Below are 14,505 nucleotides of genomic sequence, written 5' to 3' on the forward strand. Positions count from 1 at the left end.
TGCGGTTGAAAGGACGCGTTTTGGTGACTGGGAGGGTATTTTGGTGACTGGGAGGGTGTTTTGGTGACCGAGAATGCATTTTGGTGACCAAAACGGTGTTTTGGTAACTCACCGGTGGTTTTTTTTCTCCCTCTCTTAGCATCACCATCACCACCATCAACCGGTGCAGCAGCAACCGCCGCCGCCGCAGCCTCCGCCGCCGCCGCAACCGCAGCAGCCCCCTCCACCCCCTCCGCTGCCGCAGCCCTTACCGCCGCAGCCGTTGCCTCCCCAGCAGCCCCCGCCGCCGCCCCCGCCGCCTCCTGTCCCTCAACAAGCTCCTCCGCCGATGAAGTCTTCTCCTCCGCCTTTCGTCCCCGCGCAAGTCCCCGTCCTGGAGCACCCGCTGCCGGGGAATATGTTCGACACCATGACGCATTTCACCCAACCCATCATGCATCTTCCTCAACCGGAGATGCCGCCCCATCTCCCCCAGCCGCCCGAGCACAGCACTCCTCCCCACCTCAACCAGCATGCCGTGGTGTCTCCTCCAGGTGAGCGCGGCTTCTTGGGACGAGCCCTAACGCGTGGTCCTTCCTCAAGCTGGGAGGAAGACGGTGGCGTTGGGCGGGGGTTTATTCCTCCTGGAAGACAACTGGGGTGGAGGAGCGGCGGGTGGGCAGGGGGAGGTTCTCCACTCCCGATGTCCGCGGTGCCACCGTGTCCTTCCCTTTCTCCCCAGCTTTGCACAACGCTCTGCCTCAGCAGCCCTCGAGACCCAGTAACCGAGCTGCGGCGCTGCCCCCGAAGCCTTCGCGTCCGCCGGCCGTCTCACCGGCCATCAGCCAGCAACCCATGCTTCCTCAGCCGCCTCTGCCCCAACCTCCCCAGGTCCTGCTGGAGGACGAAGAACCTCCTCCGCCGCACCACAACCTGCCTCTGAGCACCAGCCAGATGCAGCTCTACCTTCAGCAGCTGCAAAAAGTGCAGCCGCAGACTCCTCTTCTCCCTTCAGTGAAGGTCCAGTCGCAACCGCAGCCGCCCCTGCAGCCGCCGGCTCACCCCGCGGTGCAGCAGCTGCAGCACCAGCCGCCGCCGCGGCCCATGCACATGCAACCCATGCCCTTCCCATCCCACATCCCCCAACCCCAACCGCCGCCGCAGCAACATCCGCCCCCGCAGCCGCCCCCGCCGCCCCCGCCGCCGCAGCCGGCCAAACCGCAGCAGGTCATCCAGCATCACCCGTCGCCGCGGCACCATAAGCCTGATCCCTACTCGACCGGTGAGCGGGAGTCGGGGACGGCGGTTGAGTCTACGGCTCGAGTCAAGTTGCATTGCGGGATGAGGAGGGGGCTCGGGGCGGTGGGGCGGTTTCCGTGCGTCCTTCGGGGTCCACCAGCACCCATCGGTAGGCGGTGGTGAGTGCGGACGAAACCCCGGTTAGCCAGAGCCTGACGTAACGGCCTGGCGAGGCCTCTTTCCATCTCGGATCTTGATGAGCTCAAGTTTTTGAGGATCTCAAGTGTTTGAGGATCTTGAGGATCTCATTTTTGAGGATCTCAAGTGTTTGAGGATCTTGAGGATCTCATTTTTGAGGATCTCAAGTCTTTGAGGATCTTGAGGATCTCATTTTCGAGGATCTTGAGGTTCTCAGATCTTTGAGGAACTCAAGGATCTCGTTTTTGACAATCTTGAGGATCTCAAGTGTTGGTGGATCTCGAGGCTCTCAAATTTTTGAGGAACTCAACCTCAGATCTTTGAGGAACTTGAACTCGAGGAACTCAAGGATCTCAAGTTTTTGAGGATCTCGAGGATCTCAAGTATTTGTGGATCTCGAGGTTCTCAAATCTTTGAGAAACTCAATCTCAAATCTTTGAGAAATTCAAGGACTCACGTTTTTGAGGATCTCAAGAACCACCTTTCTGAGTAATGAGAATCTGGAGTTTTCTGAGAAACTGAAGGATCTCAAGTCTTTGAGGAATTCAGGGATCTCAAGATTTTGAGGAACTCCAGGACCTCATTTTTGAGGGTCTCAAGAGTCTCGAATTTTCCAGGATCTCAAAATTTTTGGGGATCTTGAGGATCTCAAGTTTTTGAGGAACTCGAGGACTGCATTTTTGAGGATTTCAAGGCTCTCAAACCTTGGAGGACCTCAAGTTTTTGAGAATCTCAAGGTTTTCAAATCTTCAAAGACCTCAAGGATCTCAAGTGTAGGAGTCCCGGCACAGCTCTGATGTCGCAGAGCGCTGGCCTTGCGATCGTCACCCTCCCAGCTGGGTGCCAGCATTGGGTGGTCTCTCACGAGGAGGCAGGGGGTCCGCTCCCCGCTCTTAGAGGAGGTCAAGGCTGTGGATGCCCCGTGGGGGCTTTCCCGGCATTTCTTGGAGCGCAGCCTCCAATAACTCAGCTGCTTGGCTGCGAGGAGGAGGAGAAGGGATGATCTGGGAGGGAAACGCGGTGCGATGACCTCTCAGGAATCGGAGGAAGCAGCTGGGATAAGGTGGCCGTGGGGCTCAGCCTTCAAGGTTGGCTTGGGAGATCCCAGATGCTTTCAAGACCAGGCGCCCGTAAAAACTCTGCGGTTCGAGGAGGTCTCGTTCCGGCTTCTGCTGGGTCGCGTGGTTCCTCGGGTTGTGACCCGTTGGGTCCTTGCTCCTGAAGTCACCCCCGCGGGCGTAGGTAGGGCAGAGTCTGTGGATTTGAAGGGATGGAGCCAGGTGAGGGCAGGCAGCGCTTGGAGACGCTTCTCCTGTCTGCAGAGCTGCCCAAGACGGCCAGCTTGGACGTGGCGGCCAAGACGGAGCCCGCTGGCTCCCGAAAACCTCCCGTTGCTCGTGGAGCCAACGCGTCCTGCCTCCGTGGCCCTGGGCACGGGGAGGTGCAGGCAGGGAGGAGTGCAGGCAGGGCAGTGTCGGTGCTTGGGTGTCCCGGGGGAGCGGTTTTACGGTCAGGAATGTTGATGGATCACCAGAAGAACAAGCAGAAGGGATCAAATTATGAGGGGACACCACAAACGGACATCGCCGAGGCGGGACGAGCCGCCGCGCAGCCTTGGAGCGTCTTCTGCTCCCCGGCGTTCGCTCACGGCGGCGCCAAATTTCGGAGGGACCGGCTGGAAGGAGGTGGCTGGGGTCCCTTGGGGACATCCCAGGGCCACCACGCTTCAGTTGGGAAGAGGGGGTTGTCCAACGGGGCGATGGCGTGCGCCGACCGGCTTTTTTTCGGGTGATGTTTGGCGTACCGGTGGTGACGACGGTTAACTGATTGATGCCAAACTGTTCCCAGGTCACTTGAGGGAAGCCCCTTCCCCTCTCATGATGCATTCCCCACAGATGCCGCAGTTCCAGGGTTTGGTCCACCAGTCACCACCTCAACAAACTATCCAGCCAAAAAAACAGGTAAAAAGGAAAGCAGAGCACCCAACCGCGGGGGTCCCAACCAACGGGGACCATCGTCTTCCCACCACCGGCTTGGGAGCAAGCGCCGAGAGCCCAGGGGCCGTTGGCCAGTGGTTTGCATCGGGAATTTGGGAATGGGGGGACGAGGGAAGGGCGTGACCGGACGTTTCCTGACCCTTTTTTCCCCGTGGTAGGAGATGAGAGCCGCCTCCGTCGTCCAATCTCAGCCCATGGTGGTGAAGGAGGAGAAGATGCATTCGCCCGTCATCCGTAACGAGACCTTCAGTCCCCCGTTGCGGCAAGATCCGCCGAAGCACCCGGAGAGCATCAAACCGCCCGCCCACATCCCGCAACGTGAGTCTGGGGACGCGCCGGTGCCGCTGCTCCCTCGGTTTTGGTGGCGGAGACCCCCATCTCCCCTCAGTTTTGGTGGCTGAGACCCCCGTCGCCCCTCTTTCTCAGGGGGAGAGAACCCCATCGTGCCCTATTTCAGTGGCTGAGACCCCGTCACCCCCCAGTTTGGAGGTGGAGACCCCCATCACCCCCCATTTTGGTAGCTGAGACCCCATTGACACCCCATCAACCCCCCAGTATTGAGGGTGGAGACCCCATCACCCCCCATTTTGGAGGCAGAGACCCCCATCACCCCCCATTTTGGAGGTGGAGGCCCCCATCACCCCCCATTTTGGTAGCTGGGACGCCATTGGCACCCCATCAACCCCCCAATATTGATGGTGGAGACCCCATCACCCCCCATTTTGGTGGCAGAGACCCCCATCACCCCCCATTTTGGAGGTGGAGGCCCCCATCACCCCCCATTTTGGTAGCTGAGACCCCATTGACACCCCATCATCCCCCCAGTATTGATGGTGGAGACCCCATCACCCCCCATTTTGGTAGCTGAGACCCCCATCACCCCCAGGTGGTTCCCCCTCGCCGTGGGGCTCTGTGGGGGGGGACCCCCACAACCTCTGATGGGAGCTGCTGGTTTTTAGGGACGGAGATGAAGCCCATGGAGGGGGGACGACCTGTCATCAGGCCCCCAGAGCAAAACCCGCCGCCGCCGGGCGTGCAGGAGAAAGATCGGCAGAAACAGGAGCCGAAAACACCCGTTGCCCCTAAAAAGGTAATGTACCCTGGCAAAAATTGGGGAAAAAACTCCCAAAATACAGAATTAAACCTGCCAGACTTAAGCAGGACCGTGTCGGTCGTCTGAATCTTAGTGTACGGCCAAGATTCGGTGTTTTCCACCTCCAAATTTCCCGTTCGGAGGTGGAAGGCGCCTAAGGGAGGTTGGAGAGGTGGGGGATGGGACCCCCAGCACGCTGAGGGACGGGATGCCGTCCGGAGGGACCTGGAGAAGCTCCTCACGAGGTTCCGCAAGGGCAAGCGCCAGGTCCCGCACCTGGGTTGGTATCAACGGAGGTTGGGGGATGAAGGGGGTGGAGAGCACCCCCACGGAGAAGGACTGGGGGGCGTTGGGGGATGGAAAGCCGGCCGTGAGCGCTCGCAGCCCAGGATGCCGACATGTCCTGGGCTGCGTCGGAAGCAGCGTGGGCAGCAGGGCGAGGGAGGTGACTAATACAGAGTCATCGAATCGTTAAGGTTAGAAAAGACCTCGAGGACCATCGAGTCCAACCCCAACCCCAACCCACGTCCCCAGGGGCCACGTCTGCGCGGTGTCTGACCCCCCCAGGGATGGCGGCTCCCCCACCTCTCGGGGCAGCCTGTGCCACTCCCTGACCGCTCTGGCAGGGGAGACATTTCCCCTCACACCCAACCTAAACCTGCCCTGACGCAGCTCGAGGCCGTTTCCCCTCGTCCCATCGCTCGTTCCTTGGGAGCAGAGACCGACCCCCCCCCCACCCCAGCCCCTCTCAGGCAGCTGCAGAGAGCGAGAAGGGCTCCCCTCAGCCCCCTCTTCTCCAGGCTAAACCCCCCCAGCCCCCTCAGCCGCCCCCCAGCACACTTGTGCTCCAGACCCTGCCCCAGCCCCGCTGCCCTTCTCTGGACACGCTCCAGCCCCTCAAGGCCCTTCTTGTCCTGAAGGGCCCAAACCTGAGCCCAGCATTCGAGGTGGGGCCTCCCCAGGGCCGAGCACAGGGGCCCCATCCCTGCCCGGCTCCTGCTGGCCACACCATCACTGACACAAGCCCGGGGGCTGGTGGCCTCCTTGGCCACCCGGGCACTGCTGGCTCATGCCCAGCCGGCTGTCCCCCTGCTCTCCTGAGACCCCACCTGGAGTCCTGCGTCCAGCTCTGGGGTCCCTGGGACAAGGACACGGGCCTGGTGGAGCAGGGCCGGGGGAGGTGATGCAAGAGCTGGAGCACCTCTCCAGTGAGGGCAGGCTGAGGGAGTTGGCGTTCTTCAGCCTGGAGAAGGCTCCACGGAGACCTTCTTGTGGCCTCTCCATATATAAAAGCGAGCTGGAGGGACACTTTTGACCCAAGACCTGTAGGACAACGGTTTTAAACTGGGAGAGGGTAAGCTGGGCCTAGGGAAGGAATAATTTACATTGAGGGTGGTGAGACCGTTGTCCAGAGAGGTGGTCGATGCCCCGTCGCTGGAAACATTCAAGGTCAGGCTGGACGGGGCTCTGAGCGACCTGATCGAGCGGGAGACGTCCCTGCTCACGGTAGGGTTGGCCCAGATGACCTTGAAACGTCCCTTCCAACCCAAACCATTCTGATTCTCCAAGCGCTTGTGGGGAACGTGAGGTGCCGAAGGAGCCGATCCCGCTCCCGGCATTCCCGGGAAGGTGTCAGAGCTTGGTGCTGGGGGAGGAGATGCCGCCCGATGCGGGTCCACCACCTCCTCTGGCATCCTCCAGCCCCGGGGAACCAGAAGGACGACGCAGGGACGGGGAAGGGCTTTTCAGCAGCTGCGGGGTGGGCGTTCGCCAGGGGGGCTTCCCCTCCCCAGCTCGGCTCTCCGCAAACCCACCCATCCTTTCCCTCTGCAGGACCTGAAAATCAAGAACATGGGTTCCTGGGCAAGCTTGGTCCAGAAACATCCCACCACTCCGTCGTCCACGGCGAAGTCCTCCAGCGACAGCTTCGAGCAGTTCAAGAGGGCGGCGCGGGAGAAGGAGGAGCGGGAGAAGGCGCTGAAGGCTCAGGCCGAGCAGGTGGAAAGGGAGAAGGAGCGGCTCAGGCGGGAGCAGGAGAGGATGAGGTGAGAGCACCACCATCACCACCACCACCATCACACCACCACCATCACCACCATCACACCACCACCATCACCACCACCACCACCATCACCACCATCACACCACCACCATCACCACCACCACCATCACACCACCACCATCACCACCATCACACCACCACCATCACCACCATCACACCACCACCACCACCACCACCACCACCATCACACCACCACCATCACACCACCACCATCACACCATCACACCACCATCACCACCATCACACCATCACACCACCACCATCACACCACCACCACCATCACCACCATCACACCACCACCACCACCACCATCACCACCACCACCATCACACCACCATCACCACCATCACACCACCACCATCACCACCACCACCATCACACCACCACCATCACCACCATCACACCACCATCACCACCACCACCACCACCACCACCACCATCACCACCATCACACCACCACCACCACCATCACCACCATCACACCACCACCATCACCACCATCACACCACCATCACCACCATCACACCACCACCATCACCACCACCACCATCACACCACCACCATCACCACCATCACACCACCATCACACCACCACCATCACCACCACCACCACCACCATCACACCACCACCACCACCATCACCACCATCACACCACCACCATCACCACCATCACACCACCATCACCACCATCACACCACCACCATCACCACCACCACCATCACACCACCACCATCACCACCATCACACCACCACCACCACCACCACCACCATCACCACCATCACACCACCACCACCATCACACCACCACCACCACCACCATCACACCACCACCACCACCACCACCACCATCACCACCATCACACCACCACCACCATCACACCACCACCATCACCACCATCACACCACCACCATCACCACCACCACCATCACACCACCACCATCACCACCATCACACCACCACCATCACCACCACCACCATCACACCACCACCATCACCACCATCACACCACCACCATCACCACCATCACACCACCACCACCACCACCACCATCACACCACCACCATCACACCACCACCATCACCACCACCACCATCACACCACCACCATCACCACCATCACACCACCACCATCACCACCACCACCATCACACCACCACCATCACCACCATCACACCATCACACCACCACCATCACACCACCACCACCATCACCACCATCACACCACCACCACCACCACCATCACCACCATCACACCACCACCATCACACCACCATCACCACCATCACATCACCATCACCACCATCACCACCATCACCCCATCACACCACCACCATCACACCACCACCATCACACCACCACCATCACACCATCACACCACCACCATCACACCACCACCATCACCACCATCACCACCATCACACCACCATCACCACCATCACACCATCACACCACCACCATCACACCATCATCACCACCACCATCACACCACCACCATCACCACCATCACCACCATCACACCATCACACCACCACCATCACACCATCATCACCACCACCATCACACCACCACCACCGCGCACGACCCGATCTCGTGGCACAAATCCAATCTCTTGGCCTGAATCTGACGTCGTGGCATAAAACGGATCCAACCACTGCTGAGCTGCTCCGCGGCACGACGCAGTCTCGTGGCACGAATCTGGTCCCATCCTGTGGCACAACCTGATCTCGTGACACGACCCGACCTCCTGGCAGGAGTCCAGTCGCGCGGCATAAATCCGATCTGATCCGTGGCACGGCCCGATCTCGTGGCACGAATCCAGCCCAACCTCGTGGCTGCTCTGGTCCGATCGGGGCACGAATCCCATCTGATCCCTGGCACGGATTCAGTCTGATCTCGTGGCACGAATCCGACCTTGTGGCACGAATCTGATCCCATCTCGTGGCACGGATCCCATCTCGTGGCACGGATCCCACCCGATTTGTTGCATGATCCCGTCCCGTGGCACGAATCCGACCCAGTCTCCTGGCAGGAATCCAGTCTCGCGGCATAAAACCGATCTGATCGTGGCACGATCCAATCTCGTGGCACGGATCCCATCGTATCTGTTGCGTGATCCCGTCTCGTGGCACAACCGGACCTCGTGGCACAACCCCCCCACCGGCAGCTCGGCTCCCGCGCCGCCCCGCCGGCGCCCGTCCCCCGGCCCTTGCGGCGTTTAACCCCGCGTCGGTGCCCCCGCGGCGGCTGTGGGGGCGGGGAGGGTTGCGCGAGGCACCTGACGGCATCTCCCGGCGGTTTGGTTTTGGCAGGAGCCGGGAGGACGAGGACGCCATGGAACAGGCGCGCCGGGTGCACGAGGAGGTGCGGCGGCGCCAGGAGCAGCAGCAGCAGCAGCAGCAGCAGCAGCAGCAGCAACAGCAGCAGCAGCAGCAGCAGCAAGTGTCGGCGGCAGCGGCGGCGGCGGCGGCGGCACCCCAGGCCCAGAGCTCGCAGCCCCAGTCCTCCCAGTCCATGCTGGATCAGCAGCGGGAGATGGCCAGGAAGCGGGAGCAGGAACGGAGGCGCCGGGAAGCGGTGAGTGAGGAGCCGGGGTGGCTCCTGCCCTCAAACCCCTGGGGGGGATGCTAAAAAAAAAAAAAACCCTTCTGGGTGCCAAAATCTCTCCTGGAAAGGCAAAAAATCCCCAGGGAAGCCAAAAAAATGCACAGGGATGCTGAAAAATTCCTGGGAATGATGAAAAATACCCAGAGAACTGAAAAAATGCCCAGGGATGCTATAAAATCCTCAGGGACGCTAAAAAAAAAACAATCCCTGGGGGTGCCAAAATACCTCCTAGAAAGGCAAAAAATCCCTGGGAAGCAAAAAAAAACCTCCCTGGTGACGCCAAAACGTGTCCCGGGATTTTTTTAGAAACCCTGGGGAAGCAAAAAAATCCTTAGGGGCACCCAAAAATCCCTGGGGATGCTGGAAAAGCCCTGTAGAGATGCTGAAAAATGCTCCAGATTGGTGAAAAATCCCCAGAAATGCAGAAAAATTCTGTGATTCTGTGAAAAAAACTCCCCGGACATGCAGAAAAATTCCCCGGGATGCCAAAAACTGCCTGGGGATGCTGAGAAATCCCTGGGGACAACCAAAAAAATCCCCAGGGAAGCCGAAAAAATCCACAGGGATGCTGAAAAATTCCTGCAAATGACAAAAAATACCCAGAAAAGCCAAAAAATGCCCAGGGATGCTATAAAATCCTCAGGGATGCTAAAAAAAAATTCCCGGGGAAGCCAAAAAATTCCCTGGGATGCTGAAAAATCCCTGGGGATGCAAATAAAAATCCCTAGAAATGCCCCAAAATGCCCAGGGATTCTGAAAATTCCCCAGAGATTCCAAAAAAAATCCCTTGGGGATGCTGAAAAACCCCTGGTGAAGCCCCAAAATCTCTGGAGACACCAAAAAAATTCCTGGGAATGGGGAAAAATCCTGGGGGATGCCAAAAAAAACATTGCAGGGAATGCCCAAATATCCCTGGGAATACCAAAAAATCCTGGAGGGCACCAAAAAACCATCCCGGGGCTGCCAAAAATCTCCTGGGAATGACAAAAAAGTCCAAGGAACGCCCCAAAAAATCCTGGGAATGTCAAAAAAAATCCCCAGGAATGGTGAAAAACCCCCAGGGATGCCAAAAAATGGCCCGGGAATGCTGAAAAAAATCCTTGGGGACAAAAAAAACGCCCCGGGGCTGCTAAAAGTCCTCCCAGGAATGGTGAAAAATTCCTGGAAATGGGTAAAAAAATTCGGGAATGTCAAAAAAATCCCAGGAATGGTGAAAAATCCTCAGGGATACAAAAAAAATCCTCCAGGAACAGCATAAAAATGCCAGGAATTGCGAAGAACTCGCAGGAATATCCCAAAAATTGCGGGAAATGTCCCCAGAATGGCGGGAAATGTTCAAAGATTTTGGGAAATGTCCCAAATATGGCAGGAAATGTTCTAAGAATTGTGGGAAATGTTCGAAAATTGTGGGAAATGTCCCGAAAATTGTGAATAATGGCCCGAAAACGGCAGGAAATGTTCCAAAAATTGCGGGAAATGTTCCAAAAAGTGCGGGAAATGTTCCAAAAATTGCAGGAAATGTCCTGAAAATTGCGAGAAATGTTCAAAAACTGTGGGAAATGTCCCCAAAATTGCGGGAAATGTTGAGAAATTGTGGGAAATGTCCCCCAAATTGCGGGAAATGTCCCAAACATTGTAGGAAATGTTCAAAAATTGCGGGAAATCTCCTGAAAATTGTGAGAAATGGTCCGAAAATGGTGGGAAATGTCCTAAAATTGCAGGAAATGTCCTAAAATTTGTGAGAAATGTTCAAAAATTGTGGGAAATGTCCCCCAAATTGTGGGAAATGGTCCAATAATGGTGGGAAATGGTCCAAAAATTGCAGAAAATGTCCTAAAATTTGTAGGAAATGTTCAAAAATTGTGGGAAATGTTCTAAAAATTGTGGGAAATGGTCCAAAAATGGTGGGAAATGGTCCAAAAATTGCAGGAAATGTCCTAAAATTTGTGGGAAATGTTCAAAAATTGCGGGAAATGTTCTAAAAATTGTGGGAAATGTCCTCAAAATTTGGGAAATGTCCTAAAAATTATGGGAAATTTTCAAAAATTGCAGGAAATGTTCTAAAAATTGCAGGAAGTGTCCTCAAAATTTGGGAAATGTCCTAAATTTTGTGGGAAATGTCCAAAAATTGCAGGAAATGTTCTAAAAATTGCGGGAAGTGTCCTCAAAATTTGGGAAATGTCCTAAAATTTGCGGGAAATGTCCCAAAAATTGCGGGCGATGGCCCCAGGCGCCCGCCCGGCCGCTGACCGCCCCTTCTCCCGTCTCTTGCAGATGGCGGCGACGATCGACATGAATTTCCAGAGCGATTTACTGGCAATATTCGAAGAAAACCTTTTCTAGCGGCGCCCGGAATTTTGGGTTCTTTTCCTCCCGATTTGACTCTTGGAAAACACAAAAACAACCACAAAAAAAAAAAAAAACCCTTAAAAACAAAAAAAAAAAGAAAAAAAACCACCACGGAAAAGGAAAATTCTTTTTTTTTTTTTTTCTCCCTTCCTCTGGCCAAAAAAAAATGAAAAAAAAATGAAATGAAAAAAAAAAAGACAAAAAAAAAAAACACAAAACAAACAAAAAAAAGCTTCGGACTCTCCGTTAAAGTGTTAAAAAAAAAGAAAATTAAAAAAATTCCGGGATCGGGATCGTGTCCCGCATGTACCGACCGGCGCAGGGATCGGCGGGGTCTGCCTTACCCCCCTGGACTTCTGGGGCTGGGGTTTTTTGGGTTGTTTTTTGTTTATTTTTCCTTATTTTTCCTCTTTTTTTTCCCCACTTTTCACACTGAGGAAAAAAAAAAAAAATTAAAAAAAAAATTTTAAAAAAAAGGAAAAAGAATTAAAAATCGAAATCTGAGCGAAAAGAGAAAAAATATCCTCGATCCGGACGCGAAACCGCCGGGAAATGTGCCCCTCCCCCCTCCCCTCCCCCCGCTCCTCACTGTATAGGCTGGAAAATTAATATTTTTTTTTTCGGTTCTTTCTGATTTTTCACGTATTTTGGGGTTGGTTTATAGTTTTTGGTTTGTTTTTTTTTTTTTTTTAAATACAACACAAAAACGGCGGCGGCGAAACGGGCGCTTGGGGGGAGACCCCGGGCGGGGGTTGGGGCTGCCGGGCAGGAGGCGATTGGGCGGCTGGGAAAGGGGGGGGGGAGGGGCGGGGGGGGAGGGGAGCGGAAGTGCCCGGGCCCCGCCCTGCCCCGCCCTGCCCCGCCCCGCGCCTCGGGGCTGAGCCCTCCCATCCGGGTGGTTTCTCCTTTTTTTACTCTACTTTTTTTTAAATTCTTTTTTCTCTTCCCTTTTTTCTTTTTTTCTCCCTTTTTTTTTTTTGCCTTTTTCTCCTTTTTTTTTTGCTATTTTTCTCCTTTTTCTCCTTTTTCTCCTTTTTTCTTTTTTCCCCTTTTTTCTTACTTTTTCCTCCTCTTTTTAAAAAAATCTTTTTCCCCTTTTTCTCAATTTTTTCCTTTTTTCTTCTAATTTTTCTTTTTTCTCCTTTTTTTTCTCCTTTATTCCTTTTTTTTTCCTCCATTTTTCCCCTTTTATCTTTTTTCCTCTTCTCTCCTTTTGAAAAAAATTTTTCCCCTTTGGCTTAATTTTTCCTTTTTTCATGTTTCTTTTCTCTCCTTTAATTCTCTTTTTTCTCCTTCATTTTTAATTTTTCTCTTTGTCCTTCCCTTTCTCCTCATTTTTTTCTTTTCCCCTCTTTTTTCCTCCTTTTTTTTCTCTTTCCTCCTTTTTTTACTTTTTTCCCCTCTCCCCCCCCCCTCCCCCCCTTCCTCCTCCCCTCCCCCCCCCAGGTTCCCCACCACAGACCAGGGGCCAACCCCCCCTTGCCCCTCCCCCCCAACTCCCCCCCCCCCCCCAACCTTTTTCTCCCTTTTTACCCCCAGAAGCCGCTGGTTTCTTAATTTTTACAAATTTCCCCTTTTTTATTTTTTTGTCCCACTTGGGTGGATTTTTTTCATTCTTTTTTTTTCTTTTTTTTTCTTTTTTTAAATTTTAAATCCGTGTTAAAACTCTTGCGAAATCGCCCGGTTTCCCGCGCGGGGGCGGGGGCGGACGCTCCTCCCCGCTATTAATTTTATTATTATTATAATAATTATTATTATTATTCTGGGTTCCCCCTCGGTGCCAACGCCCCGCCCCTCCCCCTCCCCGGCGGTTCCTCCCTCGCGGTGACTCGCGGTTGGTTTGTGCCGATCATGGAATAAACGCAGCTCTTTTGGTTTTTAAAAAAAAAAAAAAAAAAAATTGCCGGGGTTTCGCCCCGTTTCTTCGCCCCTCCCCCACCCCCCCGCCCCCAGGGATGGGGCGCCGCTGCCCCGGGGGGAGGGGAGGGAGGGGGGAGGGGTCCCGGGACTCCCACCGCGCCCCCTCCCCCCGCTTGGGCCCCCCCGGCTGCGAGTTACGTTTGGGTCAAACTTAAAAAGTGGAATTTTTGAACGATTTTAAGTTTAATGGAAAATTCTGTGTGAAATATTCAAAACCGGTATTAGAATGTAGGGTTAAATTTAAATTTAAATGTAGATTTTAATTTGGCCTTTTAAAATTAATTTTAACGGCAAAATGTACCTATTTTTTGAAATCGAGTGGTTCATCGTTTTAAATTTTCAAAATTTGAGAAATCTTTCAATTGAAAATTACTTTCCATTCTCAAAAACCATGGTTAAATTTTCCATTTAAGATACTTTTAAAATTTAGAGTTTAAAATGGAAAATGACGGCTTGAATTTTAAAAAATCAATATTAAAAGTGAAATTTTACATTGAAAGATACTTCTGAAATTTAACGTTAACTTCAAAATGGAAAATTACCTTTCTGATCCGGAAAAAAAACCCCGTTAAATTTCACATGTAGCGACCTCTTTGAAATTTAAATTTCCACTTTCGATTCGAAAATTTACTTCTGGAAGTTTAACTCAGAAATTTTAAACTGACAGATTTTTTTAAGACATTTAAAATTGAAATGTCATAACTCGGCTTATGGTAATTCCAAATCCGGGGGGGGGGGGGGGGGGGGGGGTTGGTCCCACCGGCCCCTCCCCCCCCTCGGTGGGGCCTGGGCAGAGATGGGGGAGGGGCGGCTGCAAAGAACTGGGGAGGGGGAGGGGAAAAAAGGGGAGGAAAGGTCAAAGATTGGGGGGGGAAAGCTAAAAGGGGTTAAAAATTGGTAAAAAGGGATGAAAAAAGGTCAATAATTGGGGGAAAAATGAAAACGGGAAAAGGGTTAAAAAATGGTGTAAAAGGTAAAAAGGGTTAAAGAGGTGAAAAAAGGGGAAAAAGGTTAAAAAGGGAAAAGGCAAAAGAGGTAAAAAAAAGGCCAAAACCGGCAAATT

General features: G+C 54.0%; 1 protein-coding gene across 5 annotated transcripts in view; it reads left to right on the forward strand.

Annotated features, from left to right (window-relative positions):
- BRD4 (bromodomain containing 4) overlaps positions 1–12,758 on the forward strand; it is an 85,991-nt gene extending 73,233 nt beyond the window's left edge. For 4 of the 5 annotated variants that reach the window (XM_075076039.1, XM_075076035.1, XM_075076037.1 and 1 more), the window contains exons 15-22: positions 140–533; positions 722–1,261; positions 3,265–3,377; positions 3,572–3,731; positions 4,373–4,503; positions 6,340–6,551; positions 8,879–9,143; positions 11,448–12,758. In XM_075076039.1, the coding sequence (XP_074932140.1) occupies positions 140–533; positions 722–1,261; positions 3,265–3,377; positions 3,572–3,731; positions 4,373–4,503; positions 6,340–6,551; positions 8,879–9,143; positions 11,448–11,516 (1,884 nt within the window). In that variant the 3' untranslated portion in view covers positions 11,517–12,758. The remainder of the gene's footprint in view (positions 1–139; positions 534–721; positions 1,262–3,264; positions 3,378–3,571; positions 3,732–4,372; positions 4,504–6,339; positions 6,552–8,878; positions 9,144–11,447) is intronic. The other variant, XR_012657539.1, reaches the window with a different exon arrangement.
- The last annotated feature ends 1,747 nt before the right edge of the window (positions 12,759–14,505 follow it).

The sequence above is a fragment of the Phalacrocorax aristotelis genome, chromosome 28 (genome assembly GCF_949628215.1).
Source record: "Phalacrocorax aristotelis chromosome 28, bGulAri2.1, whole genome shotgun sequence".
In the NCBI taxonomy this organism is placed as follows: domain Eukaryota; kingdom Metazoa; phylum Chordata; class Aves; order Suliformes; family Phalacrocoracidae; genus Phalacrocorax; species Phalacrocorax aristotelis.